The sequence below is a fragment of the Crocodylus porosus genome, unplaced genomic scaffold (assembly GCF_001723895.1).
Source record: "Crocodylus porosus isolate Cpor-Errol unplaced genomic scaffold, CroPor_comp1, whole genome shotgun sequence".
Lineage (NCBI taxonomy): Eukaryota > Metazoa > Chordata > Crocodylia > Crocodylidae > Crocodylus > Crocodylus porosus.
In genome coordinates this window covers 1829459-1848217 of record NW_017728906.1, presented here as the reverse complement: position 1 = coordinate 1848217, position 18759 = coordinate 1829459, and the positions used below count along the sequence as shown (strand labels likewise).

At 40.3% G+C, this 18759-nt stretch overlaps 2 protein-coding genes across 2 annotated transcripts in view; both read left to right on the top strand.

Annotated features, from left to right (window-relative positions):
- Positions 1 to 11057, top strand: part of TMPRSS7 (transmembrane protease, serine 7) — a 59741-nt gene extending 48684 nt beyond the window's left edge. The window contains exons 16-19 of the mRNA XM_019557092.1: positions 5104 to 5284; positions 5766 to 6034; positions 8388 to 8524; positions 10793 to 11057. Of these exons, the coding sequence (XP_019412637.1) occupies positions 5104 to 5284; positions 5766 to 6034; positions 8388 to 8524; positions 10793 to 10963 (758 nt within the window). The 3' untranslated portion in view covers positions 10964 to 11057. The remainder of the gene's footprint in view (positions 1 to 5103; positions 5285 to 5765; positions 6035 to 8387; positions 8525 to 10792) is intronic.
- Positions 11058 to 12219: 1162 nt separating this feature from the next.
- Positions 12220 to 18759, top strand: part of LOC109305598 (suppressor of tumorigenicity 14 protein-like) — a 33302-nt gene continuing 26762 nt past the window's right edge. Inside the window, exons 1-7 of the mRNA XM_019528589.1 lie at positions 12220 to 12463; positions 12789 to 12939; positions 13572 to 13696; positions 14716 to 14783; positions 15487 to 15683; positions 15776 to 15814; positions 17076 to 17292. Of these exons, the coding sequence (XP_019384134.1) occupies positions 12380 to 12463; positions 12789 to 12939; positions 13572 to 13696; positions 14716 to 14783; positions 15487 to 15683; positions 15776 to 15814; positions 17076 to 17292 (881 nt within the window). The 5' untranslated portion in view covers positions 12220 to 12379. The remainder of the gene's footprint in view (positions 12464 to 12788; positions 12940 to 13571; positions 13697 to 14715; positions 14784 to 15486; positions 15684 to 15775; positions 15815 to 17075; positions 17293 to 18759) is intronic.

Below are 18759 nucleotides of genomic sequence, written 5' to 3'. Positions count from 1 at the left end.
AACTACAAATATGTACTCATCAGGATATGCCTTTCATGTGTATATACTTTCTTCTCATTGCTATGAGTGTCCACAGAGGAATAATGTTTTGATGGGACTGAGAAGTGTTGTGATTGTGATACCAGTGAGCTAATGCATAAAGATCAATGCATACTTGGTATGATGCTTTTATCAAAAGTTTTTCTTTTAGGGAGCTGTAACTCAACCTACATTTCTGTTTTAAGCCTCATATTTTAAAAGAGTTATAGGCAAGCACCAGGGGATAACGGTTAGTTCAACAATGATGTTTAGTAGCTAATCAATTAATCTGCAAATGTTCTCACTAATCCTAGTATTCTCATGTCCTGCTGAAACTGCTAGTTGGATACCAGAATCATGATTTGGGTCTTTATGATTTTTAAATTTACGTGCCCCCTGCCCTGCTCCTAGCCCTCTTCCTCAATGAATGTGACCATGCTGCCAACTGCTGTTGCTTTATAATAAGTGAGATTTATTGCCTGCAAAACTGCAGGCCCCAGCTGATCCTTGGATCTCTGGTTGTGTGCTGTACAAACATGTGGTGAGAAGTGGTCCTTGCCCTGAAGAGCTTCTATTCTGATGGAAAGCATGAGGGTGAGTTTATCACATGAGAGCTGAAAATTAGATTAGCTAATACTCATTTTACATAGGGACCAGCAACCAAATTTCCATGACACAGGAAAAGCCTATGGTCTTCATTTATATGTGCCAAGGTATTAACAAATAAAACTGTTTACCAGGAGTGTGAAAAATCTAGCTGATACAGCTTTGCTAAAAAATACCTGAGTGCAGATACAACTGTGCCAGACATGGTACCATGGCATGCCTCTAGCTCAGGGGTGGACAAAATCTGGCCTGTGGGCCGGATCCAACCTGCCCAGAGATTCTATTTAGCCTGTGGCAGGTCCCTTGGCCCTACCAAGCCCAGGCACAGTGGGGCAGCCTGGGTTATGGTGCATGCAGCCAGTCCTGCTGCCCCCAGGCACTTGGCAGACAGAGGTGCCATGGCAGGCAGGGGGTGGCTTCCAGGCAGCCCCCACAGTAGTGGCTTACTCTCCCCATCTGCTGCTGCCAGCGTCTCTGAATTATGCTACCAAATATGACCCTGCTGCTCAGGCACCCTAGCCCATCTGCCCCACGCTCACTGCTGGGGGCACCCGACAGAGTGGATGGGTTGACATGGTCTCTGTGGAGAGTGGCTTGGGATCCCAGCAGGCAGGGAGCACTCGGTTGGCCTGGTGAGATGGGATGGGGCCTTGGGTGGGCAGAGAGTGGAGTCCAGAAGAGGAACAGGCGAGTGGGTTTAGGGCCGGGATCACTGGGCAGTGACAGTGTGGGGCTGGGGCCCAGGCTAGACGTGTGATCCACTTCCTGCACGTCCCTGCAACAGGCACTTGTTCCAAGGGCAGGGACAGGCAGGGAGCAGATTTCTTGCTTTGCTCCAGGCCCTAGCTCCCATGCTGTCACTGTCCCACAATCCCAGCACTAGCCGCAGCCCTGCCACCCATCACACACTTGGACACTGATCCCTGCCCATCTGTGGCCCCATCCCATCAGCCCAGTCAAGTATGTCTTGCCTGTGGGGTTCCTGGGATGGTCTCTCTACTCACCTGTTCCATCTAGTAAGCCCAGCAGTGGGTGCAGGACAGATGGACTTGAGGCCAGATAGGATCAATTGTCATGGGTTTCCCCCACCCTGGCCCACAACAGCTCACCAAAACTCCTTAAGTGACCTGCCAAAGAATTGCCCAAAGAATTGCCCACCCTGCTTTAGCTGTTGCACACAGTGTATCCCCTGGAAGACATGCTGGGAGAGATGGTAGGGTAGACAAGACTTTAGTCCCTGCTAAACAGGGCTGGATTCAAACTGGCCAGCATACTCATGAGATTGTGTAGCTCACTGGCAATAGCTTGAAGTGTCTTGTCCCCTATATATACCAGAGTTAGGCTCTTGAGAATGAGGCCTTGCTTTCTGGAAAGTTAAGTTTTATTACCTCAAATATTCTGATCCTTTATATGGCTCAGGGCCTTTGGACAGAGAAACAATGTGCAATATCAGCGTAATGCATATGTTTGGAAGTGGCAATGCAATGCTGGTTATCAGGTTTCTGTTGTTTCTGTAACTTGGGGACACCCAAGGGTGTGCCCTATTCTCAATTGGATGGGATGGGTAGGCAGGAGGGGGTGCTGTGAGAGGGATGCAGATCCCCCTTTCCTCTATAGAGTTAGCCCAAGCCCAAAGTTCTTAACTATATACAGTGTATTGAGTTATAATGTACATAATCATAAAACAAAATATTATATACATATACTTACACAGTGAACATTAACCAACAACCAAGGTCAAACCCTAAATAACACTATTTACCCATCACAATAAAGCAATTTCAGCAGCATCAACACAATACAACATCACAATACAACATTTCAATTACAAAATATAAGGCGCAAACAGGTACAATCTTAATAACACCAACTCCTTAATATAGTCCCTGACCCATGGCAAGAGAGAGTCCTCCTTCCAATGGGGTCCCTTGGGGGGTGTCCAGGAAGCACCAGGGGTCTCTCCCCTTAGGGCCTTGACTAGGTAGAGGGCTGCTCACCCAGCTCCTTCTCTGGGTTTGCCCACCCCAAACGTCTTTCCCCTGTGGGACTCAAGGTCCAGTGACTCACTTCCTCAGGTGGCAGTGGCCAGGGCGCAGCTTGATGGGGTCTCCTCTGCTAGGGCACCTCTCCAGGCCTCTCCCAGATGACTGGGCTCCTCCCCACCCTGTGCCCTGCTCTGGGGACCGAGGGCTCAGCTCCTGTCAGGTGTTGCACCACTGCTGCTTACTCCTGGGTGCTGGGACTCATGCTCCAGCACTACTATTTCCCTGTGCCCTGGCTTCAGCACTGAGGGCTCTTTTAGCACAGGCTGGGCCCTTCAGGTTCCAGCCAGCTGTCCCCATGCCAGGTGGCTAACCCAATTAGCCTCCAGTGCTCCCTGGCTCCCAAGGATTGGGCCCATGTGCTGCCCTGTGCACCGTGAGACCTGGCTGCTTGCTGGGAGCTGGGGCCTGCTCTGCCCCATGCACTGTGTGGCCTGCTGGTCCTGCTGCGGTTGCAGGCTTGAGCCACCCTTGTGGCTCCCAAAGCCTGGGGTCCGTGCACCAAACAGCTCACCGTGATGGGCCCAAGTGATCTCACACCGCTCTCAGGGCTGGGTCTTGGTGCACCGTCTTTGTGTGCCATCAACAGCCCGAGTGGTCTCGCACTGCTCCCAAGGCTGCTTCTCCAGTGGCAGCTTCAGGAGCCTTGGCCTATTGGCCACTGGGGGAGAGCTTCCCAGCTTTCCTTGGCTCCACTTTTCTTGAGTCCCTCACCACATCTGCCCCTCATGCTGGGCACGCAGCTCCTTTTATATGCTCCAGGGCTTTGCCCCTGAAGTCTTCCAGACCTGACAGTGTTGCAGTCTTCAGTCAGGTCCAGGGAAGCTCTTCTCCCCCTCCCCCCAGGAAAGGGGCGTGCCTTTATTTCTCTTGCTGCGTCCTGATTGGTGGATGGGCTCCACGAATCAAAATAGCAGGATCTTAAGCCTGGGACACAACCTAAGCTCTTTTCCTGCTACATTTCTCTCTGGTTCTGGGTTCAGTGTGGTCTAGCAGTTACACATAGCATCATCAAAGTTGCTTCTGAGCCCAATTTGTACAGACAACTCCAACATCTATGGATGTGAAAGCATGAACCTGTATCATCTTAGGTAAAGAACCAGAGCTCTTGAACTGTAAGTAGTGCCAGATTCACCACTTACTCCTACATGTGATTAAGCTAGTAAGGATCGTGAAAAAGGGATACTACATGTGTAACAAAGGTTCTCTCTGAATAATGGCAGAAAAATGGATGAGATTTTGCTCTGTTATACCATCTTAAACTAAGAATGGATACTGATTTACACCAATGTAAACTACCTTTACACCAGCAAAAAAGAGGAGCAAACCCATGGAACTAAGGAAAAAGTATCAACCAAAAATATGCTGGCTTAGATGTCGTGTGTCCATGGCTACCAGAGGAAATTTGTTTGCTCAGTCCAAATAGTGTATTACTTCTTCCTTCTATCTAATACTGCATTTGAGCTTACTGTGGCTACTACTCTGGGATAACTGTTTATCTGTCCATTCCTTATCCTGGTGTAATTTACATACATGTACAAAAACCATGTAGATTACACCGTTTCACATCCTTAAGTTTTAGTCCCAGTTGTTTCTGAAATGAGCTTGAGGAAGTTCCTGTTGAGGGATCTCTGTCCCTTACCTGCTAAATTTCTGGATGAAATTTTTGTCTAATAAAACTGTAGCAGGGAGTGAAAATCATGGTGCCAGCAATTTGTGAGTTAACAACACTGAAATTTCAGGCTCTGAGTTTACTTCAAATCATTGGGCCCAAATGATTAAGTATCCAAATCATGCAGCTTTAACTGTCAATGATTCATTTTTTGAATATATTGGAGCAAGAATTAAAGTTCAGTGATGCTGAACTGTGTTTTTTTTTTCCTCTCCAGAGGCATCATTTTAGTTCAGGGGTTGAAGCACTTGAATGGGTATGAGGATTTGAAATTTTTCTCTCTGTTTTATATATTTAGTGAATCCTTCCAACATTGAAATAAGGATGCTTCATGGACATCAAATCAGGACACAGAAGATAAGGGCTTAGAATTTTAAGTGAATTAACATGAACTTTTAAGCACATGAGCTGCTCCTGACTAACTCCAGCATGGGCACTTTTGTTCCAAACCAAGTATGGCCACATGAAGTTTGATCAAGGGCAACTGTGTGCGAGTGACTTGCCCATAGTCTGTGCTAGAACTGTGAAAAGAACCTGGATTTCCCATGCTTCCATGCCAATGTACTAACCTCATGTTTGGTTCCCAAGTAGTGATAAAACAAATCTAAGACTTCTGCTTCCTCTGAAAGCTTTTCAGTAAAAGCATTCATACTGTTTTTAAAGGGTGGGGCATTTTTTTTTCTTTCTCTGTTTATAGAAAGCAGCCTCACCCATGAATACTGTGATAGCACTAGAAATAAAATAAGCCTAAACATTCTCTTTCAGGCTGTGGCAGCAGCAGAAACAGTCATGTCCATGTCCATCGAATCATAGGAGGCGCTGACACAGAAGAAGGTGAATGGCCTTGGCAAGTCGGTCTCCATTTTGTGGGAGTTCCTCATTGTGGGGCTTCAGTGATAGCAAGGGAATGGCTTGTGTCTGCAGCTCATTGTTTTCAGGGGACCAGGTAAATAATGACTTCTACTAAATGGACTCAGACTGTTCTTAGCACCTCTGCATGTGGCGGTAAAGTAGCACCCAATGGTTTAATTGCATACTGTGATATTATTTCACTTCATTTAAATGACCTGTTTCAGCCAACATAATATTAGGGAAAATATTTCTTTTTTATATCTTAATTCACGTACGTAGAAAAACTTTACTTTTTCCCCTGGGTTCAAGCTTTTGAAAACATCTTTAAACATAGACCCTTGGGAAGCTTAACTTTGAAATACAAGCAAGCATCTATTGTGTAGTATTGGTGACTCTTGCCAACGGCAGTAGGCAAGATGATATGAAAAATTTTAAAAAAGTTTTATAGGCTGTCACACAGCCTCTTCTTTGGTTCATTGTCTTTTTTAACATGTTGGTCTTACCATTGTGCTATGGACGCGTTCCCTAAAAAGTTATCCTAAATGTCAATGGTGTATTGCTCTCTTCTCAATTAGATTATCTGATCCTAGAGCTTGGACTGCACACTTGGGGATGCGCACTCAAGGGAAGGCCAAGTTTGTGTCTTCAGTCAGACGAATCATTGTCCATGAATACTACAACAGCAGAAACTATGACTATGATATTGCACTGCTACAGTTAAGCATACCTTGGCCAGACACATTAAGACATGTCATTCAGCCCATCTGCATACCTCCTCTTTCACATAAAGCACGTGGGGGTGAGAAGTGCTGGGTTACAGGTTGGGGCCAAAGGCAAGAGGCAGGTGAGCTCCACTTGTTAGGCCTTATTTAGCTCTGTGTATAAGCAGCAGCATCTCTGCTCTCTTGAGTAAAGTTGCAGTGGCTCTGAATTTGACTTGTATCTAGAATTAGTCGCCACTGTTTATTGCAGTAAAGAAGTCCAGACTCAAACTCTCCTTTGCATGCTCTATTCTTCCTACTTGGTTAATGCAGTGATGGTGTAATCTTTTAACTACTCATTTGTGAGAGCAGTTGTAATAGTCTCTGTACTGAATTCAGAAATGGAGAAGATAGCTCTCTTCTAGCTTGTTAGCAGTTTATATAAACGCTTAGGGATTAATTGGCAATGATGAGAGAGACTTGTTATTTAATACGATAGTGAAATCTACACATTTATTGATTCAAACAGGACTGTTTCATATGGAACAATACTTTCCAGAAGGAGATTTTATTTTGTTGTACAGTCTAGAGAGAATGGAGAAGCACAATTTTCAGCTAATTGAGAAATGAGCTAGATCATAGAATAGTGGACATTTAACTGGGATGCATCCAGCCCTAACTTCAATTTAATATGCTGGGATATGTGCTTTGGATCACTGGCTGTCACTGTTAGTGTCTCAGCATTCTGAATAACCTTCCCAAGAAAATCAAGTATGATATCTTGTTTGGAGAACTCAACAGGCCGGAGTTCCTGTGGGAACTAGGCAGACTGGGAAATAATGATTTGTGTTAAGGTCTCAGGGGATGAATCTAACTCAGGAGCAGGCGATCATTTCAGGTGGAGGGCCACTTACTGCGTTTTGGCAAGCCATTGAGGGCTGCGTGACAGGCAGCCAGGGGCAGATAAAAAACTTAGAAAATTAACAATTAGGGGCCCCATGGGCTGGCTAGAATGGCCTGGCAGGCTGCATCCGGACTGTGGGCCACGTTTTGCCCACTCCTGATCTAACTGATGTAATGTTTCTTTTTCATACTAACTATTGTATATTGGGTTAGGCTCTCCTAGATGAGTACTTACAAAACTAATCTGGGGTGGGTGACTGACATGCTGAAATCCCTCTAATCTGCTTTATCCTCTTTGAGTCAGAATACAATTAATTCTTTTCTGGCATATCTAGTGCACAGCTTATGAGAGATGGAATCTGGGGTCTATATCCATCTCCCAAGCCTTGTATTGTCTCCTCAGACTCTACTGTCACTGGATTACACTGGATTCCAATGAAGGGGTGAACCTTTTGGTTTGCATTTAAGTCTTAAACAGCTACGTGATAAGTGCATGGACTCACTCACTCCATGCTTTTTCATAGCATAAAAAGTGCAAAGTTCCAGACTAAAAACAGTAAATCTTGCTCAAGTTTCCTCACCAGTTGGGATTTCTTGGAGCATGAATTAAATTTCCTAGGGAATCTGGCATCCTTTTGTGGCACTCATGGCCTGTTTCTGAATCATGGAGTCTTCTTAGTTTGGTCAGTCCTCTCTGTCCTAGATGCATCTTGCAGCTTCAGAGAGCGCCTCAAGAGTACACGTCTTCTTTTCTCCTGTATATCTTTTATTTCTTTGCTTTTAATGAGGGTAAGGTTGACAGTCAACTTGTTAACTGATCTTCTAAACTAGTATAATTCCAAAATGAAGAGGAACAAGCCTGCACACTACTAACACAAAGTAGGGAGAATGGAAAAGATTTTTTTTTAAGTTTATTTTTAAAGTCTGATAAAGTTGTATTGTTAGGCTCTTTTCTGTTCAAGTGGAGCAGTTACTACTGTTAGATTTGGTAGAAAAATATGACTAAATTCTCTCCTAGCCAAAGCAGATCTTTTGCAGAACATTTTAGAGATAGCAGAGTTCTCCCCCCCCAGTTACTCTGAAACAGAAACATGAACCTCAGGCTCTAACCACCAAGCCTCTGGGTAAATCTCTTGCAAAACAACCTAACTTGAAAGGATGCATTTTCTTTTTAATAAGAAGTGGAAATGTTTGGAATATCAGAACATTTCAAGAAGTGCCATTATTTTCTAAACAACCCTATTTGTTTTGTCAAGATGCAGGGCAGTGTAGCCAGGGAACAAATGGGAACAACAAGTAGCAGTGATAAGCTGTTTCGGAACAGAGCTGTCTTTCATAGATGAAAGCAGGCCCTTATCTGTACAGTGTTGGGTAGAGGTAAAAGGTACAAAGGAAGGAACTGACACTGTGGCATACATCTCAGATGAAACCGTTTATTTGTGGCCCACAGTATTATAATTAAAATTGTCGTCACCAGGCACAAGGGACTAAACTGTTTGTGGGTAACATTTTGTAGATTTTTGCATAATTTAAAAATACATGAATACTTTTGAGGGTTTAATATATCAGTTTTTATTTCAATGCTTTTTCCAGATGATGATGGTTCAGCAATTCTGCAGAAAGCAGAAATAGAAATTTTTGACCAAACACTGTGTCATTCGATATATGGGCTTATCACAGCCAGGATGCTATGTGCGGGGGTTATGTCTGGGAAAAGAGATGGCTGCAAAGTATGTATCGTGTATTATCTGGAGAGACAGATAATAACCATGGAGTTTGGTAATCTCCACTTGTCCAGTCATTTTCCTGAGTAAAACTGTATAGGCAAGAAATGGTGTTGGTATTAACTTTCATCATGCAACTGCACACAATGCATTCTAACTTTAACACCACTTAAAATTCCTTGGATTTCATGTGGTCTGAGTGTAACGTGTAACTTCACCGTCTGAGTTTTTAAGTCCTTTGCAGTACTAGCTGATATACAAATGTGGATTAAGCTTTGGACCTATTTTTTATCCTTCCATTAGTGCCAGACAAGGCAAGTAAAAAGCATTTAAAGCATTGTTTACTTGAAGAATATTCTCCAGTCATGCAGCCATGTGGGTGGCTTGCTGGCCAAAACTCAGGGAAAGGAAATTTAACATGCATCAGCTATACTTCTCTGGCATGGAAGACTGGTATGTGTTCCCCTGAAGTCAATGGTAGTGGTTGGCATCTGGTAATAACTAGAGTTTATCAAGTCATTGAATTTCCATTCTGTAGGAAAAGCCAACACTTAAAATTTCCTGAATTATGACAAAAATTGTATCTTTGAATTTTACAGCAATGTACAAATTCTCAAATGTCGCTTCAGTAACACCAAAGCATCCTATTTTGGTTGTTGTTAATGATAATATTGGAGTTGGATCATTGACTAATCTGTGAGCTAAATCATGACAAAGTCCAAATAAAATCCTTCTACAATTCAGTCAAATGGCCTAGTCAAAAAATCAGATATATTCAACATAACTGTGCACAACATGTAGAGTTAATCAAATTAGATACTTCCATTGGAATTATTATAACAAACTCTAATAATTATCCTACTGTACCTTGTAATATGGGGCATCTGTTACCAAATTAAGGTCAAACTTGAATCTTACTCCTGGACATAAATTTGTGCCAGGAAGATGGAGGAATGATACCACGGATCATCAACTTCCCCCCAAAATATATGTATAGTATTACCTGTAGGATAACCTAGTGATGGGGAAAAAAAGAAAAGCCATTACTATATTCTCTTTGTCAGAGTTCATAAATTTCACAGCAAATGTTTTAATGATGAATTCTAAATGCTTATTTCTTTATAAATATTTTAAAGCTAAAAGCTGTTACACTGTGCTTTTTAATAATATAAAGGAAGATGATGGCTTAATTAACAGTTCCAATTGGTTTGTACTTGCATTTAACTTAAATAGGGGTAGATTGGGTCCCTTACCATCCTTTTTATGGATCTCAGTTTTAAATTTTAATGACGTGTGTGTGTATTTTTAAGAAGTTACCAGTTTGTGTGGAATACCAACATAGAGGTCTAGGTTTTTCCGTCAGAGGTATGCATGCAACTACTGCTAATGTATTAAACAACCTAATAAATCAGGAGAAGGTGTGTATACATCAGAATTTCACCTGGTGTGCAGAGACAGAATTTTATCTCTGTCTGAATCTGGGGAAGATAACATGAAATCCTCAAATGTCTTCCAATAAAATTATTAATAATGTTATTACTTTTTAGTAGTAACCTTAAGCTCAGTTTGTGGGAATTAAGCCTAATTTGATCACAAGTCATGAAGAAATAGATGATGGAAAAACTAAATACACAAGCATATAAATTGGTGGTGCCCGACTCACGTAGTCCTGCAGACTGAATCAGTGGCAGACCAGAACTGGAGTGCAGAGTTGCATCATCTGGCCTGTGGGCCTGGCATTTGGTGGTGGCAGCATTCATTGCTGCGTTTCCTGAAGCCCTGGCAGCTGCTACTCTTCCTGACACCAGATTTTTTTTCTTCCATAGATAGCCTTGCAAGTGAGATGATATGGCTCCATGGTCTGGATTTGGCCTGTAGGGCTCTCACCAGGGTCTGGAAATTTGGTGGCAAGTTGAGCACTGGCAACATTAATTGCTAAGGTTCCAAGAACTGTGAAATGTAATGCTTCTGCCACTTGCCACATTGCCAATTTTTTAGATCCGTGAGGTTCCCCACAGGTTGGATGACAAGATTTCATGACCTAGATCTGGCCCGTAGGCCATATCTTGGTCATCTGTGGTATAAATTGATGTACATGGAGAAGTTTGGTTTGTATTGTTGTCATTTGACTTTGTTTTTTGAAAAACAAGGTCTTGTGTAATTATTTAGGCAAAATTCCATTCAGCTCGGTGGAACTTTAAGTAAATACACTGGGATTTTGTCTCAGTTGTTTTTATTACAGATCCATGTATAACTAAAATTTTTATTTTTCAGGGTGATTCTGGTGGACCTCTGTCATGTCGAAGCAATTATGATGGGAAATGGTTTTTGACAGGTATTGTCAGCTGGGGCTATGGCTGTGGAAGACCAAATTTTCCTGGAGTCTACACAAGGGTGTCAAATTTTGCTCCATGGATTCACAGATACGTGCCTTCAGTTTTGTAATTCAGAAATGGTCAACTTGGAGCAAAATTAATGGTGAAACCTCCATTAAATGTTATATTTAATTAAAAAAATGTGTCCAGTTTCTTAACCACATTGCCAATTATTGCACACATGCCTGAGGTTTCAGAGTGGATTTTCATCACAAATTCTACTAGTTCTAGAAGAAAATAAGGGAGGTACATTCAGGTAAAGTGTAAGATTGAATGTAGTAAGTCACCCACTTCTGTTTAGAAAAGTGACTTTTACTTCCATGCCTCAAGGTCCTCAAAATGGAGATGGTACTGCACAGTTTGCCTGTGTGATAGTTCTCAGACAAAATGTCAAAGTCCTTTTGCAGAGTGTTTAAATACTGCTTTGTGAAAGACACTCGTGTTCTTGTTTCTTATTCAGGCAAAAGTGTTTAAAAATCTGTGTGAATTTTAATCTTAATAGGTACAAACTGCAGCAGAATTGGGCACTGAACAAAATTAAGGTTTCAAGCGTTTTTTATTTATCTCTAATTTACTTATGGTTAGTAATATAAAAAAGATACTTAAAAAGTAGTCTTGACCAGTGCTTTTCTACATGTTCCTTCTGTCCTGAGTAAAGAAATTCCAGTCAATCAACAGGCTACTTATAAGGTGGCCATAGGCTGAAAGAGGAGGACTACATGAAAGAGAATTATTTTCCTGCCATTTGTTTTGCAATCCTTAACCTCATAGGGGACTAACTGCTCTCAAACAGAATCTTTCTGGCTTTTGTATTTCTCAGACTTTTCAAAAACTAATTATTGAAACTGGGCCTTAAAAGTACTATTAGTTTTCTTGCATCACAGGCACAATTTCACTTTGTTTGTTGTTTTGTCCACGTAAAGCTATTGGTTTAAAAACAAATAAATAAATTAGGAAGCTGAGAAAAATATTGCCCAACAGAGGCACAATATTGTTATTTTTACAGTCACTGAAGTAATTTTTTCATGGAAGTTAAACACTTTTGTTCCTTTGATACTATTCCTATGGTTTCCTTCTGTTGTTCAGTAGAATATTCAGTTCAACCTGAGGTTTACATTTGTGTAATGCGTGCACGCACACGCACACGCGCACACACACACACGCATACCCCCCTCTTTACATAACCAGCTGTAAGTTTATCTTGCCCATGTCTTTCCAAAGAAGACTAGTAACTGGGATATTTTTGTGGAATCCATATCCTACTGAGCTAGTTAGGAAAACAAAGAGTTACAGTGATGGTGACTTTTTTCCCTTCCCACCTACCTTGATTTCAGATCGGCTGTTTCTCTCTAAGCAGTATGGCGAAGGTGAAAGGAAAGAAGCAAGAGGAAGACATACACCTCTTCTGAATGTTGTTAAAACAATTAGGCTAATTTTAAGTTTCTTTCAGAATTTTGATTTGCAGGAATCAAATCTTCCAAGCATCATGATACAGTCTGTTGCTTCCAAAAGGGTGTCAGTTGTATACAGCATACCATCTCCTGATGATTGTGAGTGTGTGTCTGGGCAGGTAAGGGACTGCAGCTAAGACTTATTCCATGAGTTTTTTAAACAATAGTGTGTATTGTTATTTGGGAACACATTTGACCCTGCTTGTAACTGAGGTGATGATAAACTTGTTGTATCCTGAAGTTGGCAGCAGAAATTGAAACTGCAAATGAGTAATCTAGAATCATGAAAGTTTCTACACATGGTACAGCAAAAGCATATTGTTGCAATTTTAAAAGAAAACCTTTTTTTCTTTTTTTAAATGCAGAGGTATAGCAGAACAACTGTCCTCATTTTATTGTCTGACTATTTAATTCCACCCTCCCCCTTTTTCTTTCCCTAAATAGAGTCCAAGCCTGCATTGGGTCCAGTCTTCCCAAGAAGAAAGCTCATTTCTGAATTGTTCTTTTTTGAAACGGCTGAGATGGCATCTAGGAATATTACCCATTATTTCCTTAGCAGTCACTGTATTTGTGCTAGTCTTGCACTATTCATTATGTAAGTGCCATTTCTCTTACCAGTGTTTTTTGCTAAGCATTGAGAATTTGAATACACCATGCTTGGAAAGGTGCATTTTATAGAAAACTAAATTTAATGAGTCTCCCTTTTTGTTTATAGCATTTTGCAGAGATGGGAGGGGGTGCATTGATTTAAGTGATAAACTGATTAAAGAATAATAAAGCTGTAAATGGTCCTTTTGACTCTCCTGGTAAATACTATAATCGTGACAGCTGCAACTTTCAAAGGAGCCTACTAGATTAGCTGTCTTCAGTCCAGACACATTTTCAAAAGGGCTTGGATATCTAATTCCTTTAGATTTCCCTTAAAAATCCTAGCCTAAAACCATAAAAATGTGAATGTACTGTACATATAGAAGTTGACTTACTCTTACCTGTTTTCTTTTCCTGTAGCAATGCACTTCTGTTTCTTCCAAGGTATTGTCTTCAGTCACTGAATTAAGAGGTGCTTGATTCAATGTGTGTACCATATAGCCATGTACTTCTCTTAGAGGCCTATTTTCAGTAATATTAAGGTTTAATTTAATCCTTTCACAAGCATCTGTAATGTTTTCAACAATGTATATTAAACTGCTAATGCATGATCCTTTATATTTATTTTTTTATTTTTAGCTCCAGCATTCTCATTTATTTATATTGGTGGAAGTGTAGAAATCCCAAACCTGACGTACGCAAGTGACCTCACTGATCCAAAGTCACAGAAATTTCTATTGCAAGCAGAAATGATCCAGAGTTATGTAAGTTCTCATGTGTAAAATAAGAAATCTTGGAAGCATTTCTTACCACTGGTTGAAGTCCATCTTGTGAAATTCCAGCTTTGGTATAAAGTTAAGCTTTGAGTCACAGGTATTGTTTCTATTCTTTCAAATGAGTGAAATCTAGGATTAGTTTGAGAGAGTTAAGTTACAAAGCTGAAGACAAGTGCTAGATAAGATGGGCAAGTGGCTGGGAGGCTGTAAACCTGTTGTGTTGCAGTAGTGCACTGGGAATATAAGTAGCCAGGTGCCGCACCCTGGTCTTAGAGGAAGTACAAAATCTTACATTAAGAGAAACCCACTACTCTGTTCATGACATTTATCTTTTCTATTTGCTTTTTCTGTTCATATTAACTATTTTGCATGGATTTGTTTCCCTTTGTCTGTGGGCTTTTAAGTACTGTTTAAATTGAATGCGCACACTTTTTTTGTTTTCTCTTACAAGCATCACAACAATGCTTGCATTCTTGCACTTCTCGTGACTTGTATTTGTGAGATCAATTCAGTTTCCTGGGTCCATGCGAACAGAAGTTTTAGAGACAAAGCAGCCCTCTGTTAACTTGTATTTCCCAACAGAGTTAATCTAGTGTCTCAAAGCTGCTTTGTATGTGGCCAACATGAGTCATCCATGACTGAATTATAAACCAGAAATTTGCCATGGTGTGTAATGAATCTAAATACATAATTAAGTTTAAAATGCTATAAATTCCTTTAGAAGGTGTCTTCTTTCCTGGCTGAAAATCAAAGATTTTCTTCCGCTTGGTTGTAAAAGAGAAAATTTTTCTGCATTGCAATGAAAATTTTAGTAGAAATATGCACATGGCTATTGCTCTTAAAATTAGAAAGTTTTTATCTTCTGTGAAAATGATGACAGTATCTGCAAGATGTAACTTTACTACTGAGGTGATCATGCTATGACCATTTAAAAAGTGTATTAGACACAAAAATGTAACCAATTTCTTTTAGTCTTATATTTGTCTTTCTAATTATTTAACTGTCAGTTTGCAGAATTCTATGAATCTTCTACCTTAGGGAAATATTACTTGAATTCAGTGGTTGCTGCATTTAGGTAAGTCCACGTACTCTGAATTAAAGAAATGTTTTTGAGTATCTTTTGGTATTTTTTTGTTTTGTCTTAAATGGCTTAACTGGGATGGTTATGCAGAATTAAAAGAAGAGAAAATAGGCAAGTTTGGTAGCCTACTTTAAAACCAACAGCTATATGTAATTTTCATGGAATCTTAGCATTTTCTCTGAAGAGTTTTGCTTTCTGTATCTATTGCTTGCTGACAAAAACTATCAAGCAAGACCAAAGTTTTAGTTGTTTTATAGGTTTGTTTCAGGGTTGCTTTTGAACCTATCCCTCCCTCTGATGAAATTTTGAAAAGCAGTTTCCAACTGGATTTTATCTGTTTCCATTTTTCTGTATAATTTGTTTCCTCAAGCTGACAAAAATGCAAGACTTGTTCTCAGATTGTGAAACAAATTCATTTGTTTTGAATTCTGGCAGACCTTTCTCAGAAGGAATCAGGCCTTTAATTGTGGGAAAGATGCATTTCAGGGGTGAGTGTGGGGGATGACCTTTGACCATTTCCAAAACTCCCCACTTAAAAACACTTGCACTAAGAGAGTATATACAACCATGTAGAGTCTACACAACCATGCAGCCAAGCCATCTAGTGTGCAAACTAGTTAAACTTGGCTCTAAAACAACAAAAGCCTACATAAATGTATATAAAAGCTTCTTATAAATCTCCCCTTCCTTCCCATAGTGAAGGAGAAGATGGTCTCAAAGTCTACTGCTGGAGTATATTCTGGGCACCACAAGATATTACTGGCTCTTTCAAAAAACTGATCTCACTGAAGCAGAAGAAAATAATCAGGAAGCAAGTACCTTGGAGTGTTAATTCTTCTGCTGAAAGCCTTTTGGTAGAAGAGAATTTTGATCGCTTTACAATGGATCTTTTTGGTAAATATGCATTTGATTAAAATAAGTCTACTAGTTCTTTTAAAGTATGTATGCTTGCTTATATCTGACTGATACTCCCTTTTTAATTTAAGTTGCAGATGCTACTGAGTATGATGTGACCTTAAAGTCAGGTAATGAAATACCAAGTAATAATAAGTAATACTACTTGCAAAAAAAAGTCCCTTTATCAACAAAGTGATCAGAGTCCCAGGCATTAATTATAGTAGAGTCAAGAAACCAAATGAGAATGGGGACCCCTTTTTTGGTCACTGCCCATACACAGGAGTAGACAGTCCTTCCCTTGAAGAACTCGTTTTGTGTAAGTAATAGTGCGAAAATTCTTTGCAAGTGCTCTCCAAAATCTTTTGGATACCTAATGTTGAGCTTTTAAAACTTATTTAGGAACATGTCATTTTCAAGGTTAATGAGAACGTGCAGCTTTCCATGTCTTGTATTGAGAAAGAGATTGCTGCTTAGTACCCAGAAAGCAAGCCATTTCATAGCTCTTCTAATAGGTTGAACAGCTTAAATCTAGACACCCAACTTAGAAAATATTGACCATCACATTGGAAATATGCAGTTCCATTGGTTTTAATTTTCACATGAGGTTGTCTGCCTCTGACCTGTAAATTCAGGACAATGGATTCATGTTAGAACTAAAGCAGAGAGAGAATAATCTAGTGGCAGAGGCAAAGGAGAAAGTGTTTATCCCGTGGAAATTTAAGATGGTAGGGATGAAGATTTTTCAGGCTGACAGCAGAATGAATAGGGTTTCAGTTCACTTCAGGAATGAATTATGTGCTTGTGTATGGGAAGAAGAGCAGGCTCTGCACATGCTGGAGTATGGAGTACTGGGATTTGTTGGCAGGCATAGGAGAGAAATGTGTATGTACGTAGGGTTTCTGCCAAAATTAAGTTAATCTATTAGCATAAAGATATTCCAAAAATGGCCTACAGACTTGCAGAAGAAAGAGTTCAGGCTGAATTGGAAGGCCGGAGTTAAGAGGAAGTTACAGGATACAGATCCTTGCACACAGATTCTCTTATTTTTAGGACATAGAAGTGCTCCTAGAGATGTGCAGCTGAAAGACTTTAGATATCTACAGACCAAACCAACTGTATGAAGCTTTTATTTTCATAGTTTCACCTCAGCCTTGTTGGAGAGGGGACCACCTGTTTTGTTTGAGAATGTATTGCTGTATAGTTTTATCATATGTGCAGTCCTTGTCTTGTCTGCTGACATCTAGAAGTATGTCTGTTGTGATGAAGCCTTATTTTGCAGACGGCTTCTATCCATTTGATTTATACTGAGACTTCCACAGTTTAATTTCTATTTGCCTTCCCTTGGTTTTGAATTTTGCAGCTGCTGATGTAGTGTCTTCTGTTTAACAGTATCCTTTGACCTATATGCAAAGCCAGGTAACAACAGGAGTTTGACTTTGATGAATCCCAAGAAATCTTTTTACCAGTGGCGGCTGCGAGTTCCTTCTAACTATGTTGTGAGACTTGTCATTCTTACATTGCATGGCGTTATTCCGGGGAGCTGTGCATCTCACAGATTATCAGCATATGATTTCCTCCTCCCTCTTCAGAACAAGATCATTACAAGGTATGACTGTACACAAAATGCTACTTTTGGGCTTAAATAAAAGAACAAAAACCCCAAGCACATGCACCCACTGCCTGTAGGAGCTCTTCTGAACACATCTTTATTCAAAAACGGTTGCCTGAAGGTTGAATAGCTCAAGGGACTGGCAGTGAAATAGAGAATCATGCACCTTGAAAAAGTCTGTTCAGAATACAGCCAGGGTTAGTAGTGACTGAGATTCAGTATCATTGATATCACAAACCTATCTAAAATAAGTAGATGGGCTCTTGCCAGTTCTTATTAACAGAGATCCACTTGGCAAATATTAATGATATTTAGATCTAATACTCACCTTTTGAGTTCAGCAAAGAGACCAGATATTGTGCAGCCACCAATTAGTGTTAGTTTTAAATTACCCTCAAATTAGCTACTTGGGTAGCTTATGACAGGAAATTCCTCTGATGCACTTTTTTATTTATGGAGTAGATGTCAATTTCAAGGGCCATCAACTTCCCTCTTATTACTTTTAATAAGAACACTACTTTAAAACAAACAGAAGAGAAATGTTCATTAATATCAAGCAGCTCGTAGTATTTTTAGGTACAGCTTTGGATAAGGGCATTTTCCCCCAGTTTAATTCATGCACTTGGTATATGGAACTAGCTTATGCATTGATGCTTGTATATAGCAACCTACAAAAAATAGGGTTTGAGTACACTGAAAGAACTAAGTATACTCAAGAAAAAGAACCATACTTGGAAAGAAAGTCTATATGTAATTGGAGGTTTCTTTCTCAGCCTGTTCTCATTCTGGAAAAACTTATCACATGTTGCCTTACTCTCTCTCTGTTGGGCACAAGTTGAATGGTATGTTTGTTTCCTTGCTGACTGACAGAGTCCGTGCATTTCCTTGCATGCCCACTACTTTTTAAGCAGCAATGAAATTACTAGTATCTGACTACGTGAAATGTTTGCAACAGATCCTGTATGGTGTGGACAAATGGTATGGACACATTTCCACTATTCTTAGCTGAGAGGAGATAATCTGTGGGGTTTATACTATTTGTGTTGTATCCAGTGTTATCTTTAATATAGAAAGTTCTTAGTACTTTGAGTATTTCAGCTTTTGTGTGTGATCCAAGACATGTGAGAGGAAAAGCAGTTGAGTTGTTTCAAAGGACCATCCTTTTCTGTGTATTTGGCAGTGTAAGTCATGTTGCAGGAGAAGGGAGAATGCAGCTATACACATGGAAGATGAAGACGTGAGGTTAACATCATGTACTTTTAAACCTCAGCCCCACTGGTTTATCAAGTCAACTGTAGGGAAATCTTCCTTAATGATCCTTAGTTTCTTCATGATACATTTGTATAGGCATCCCATCCAAGCAGACGACCACATCATAAATAGTTCTGATTTACCTCCTATGCAATGCAGTGGTGAACATGTACCATGGCAACAAGCTAGCTATGAGGGTATGAAGTAAGGCTG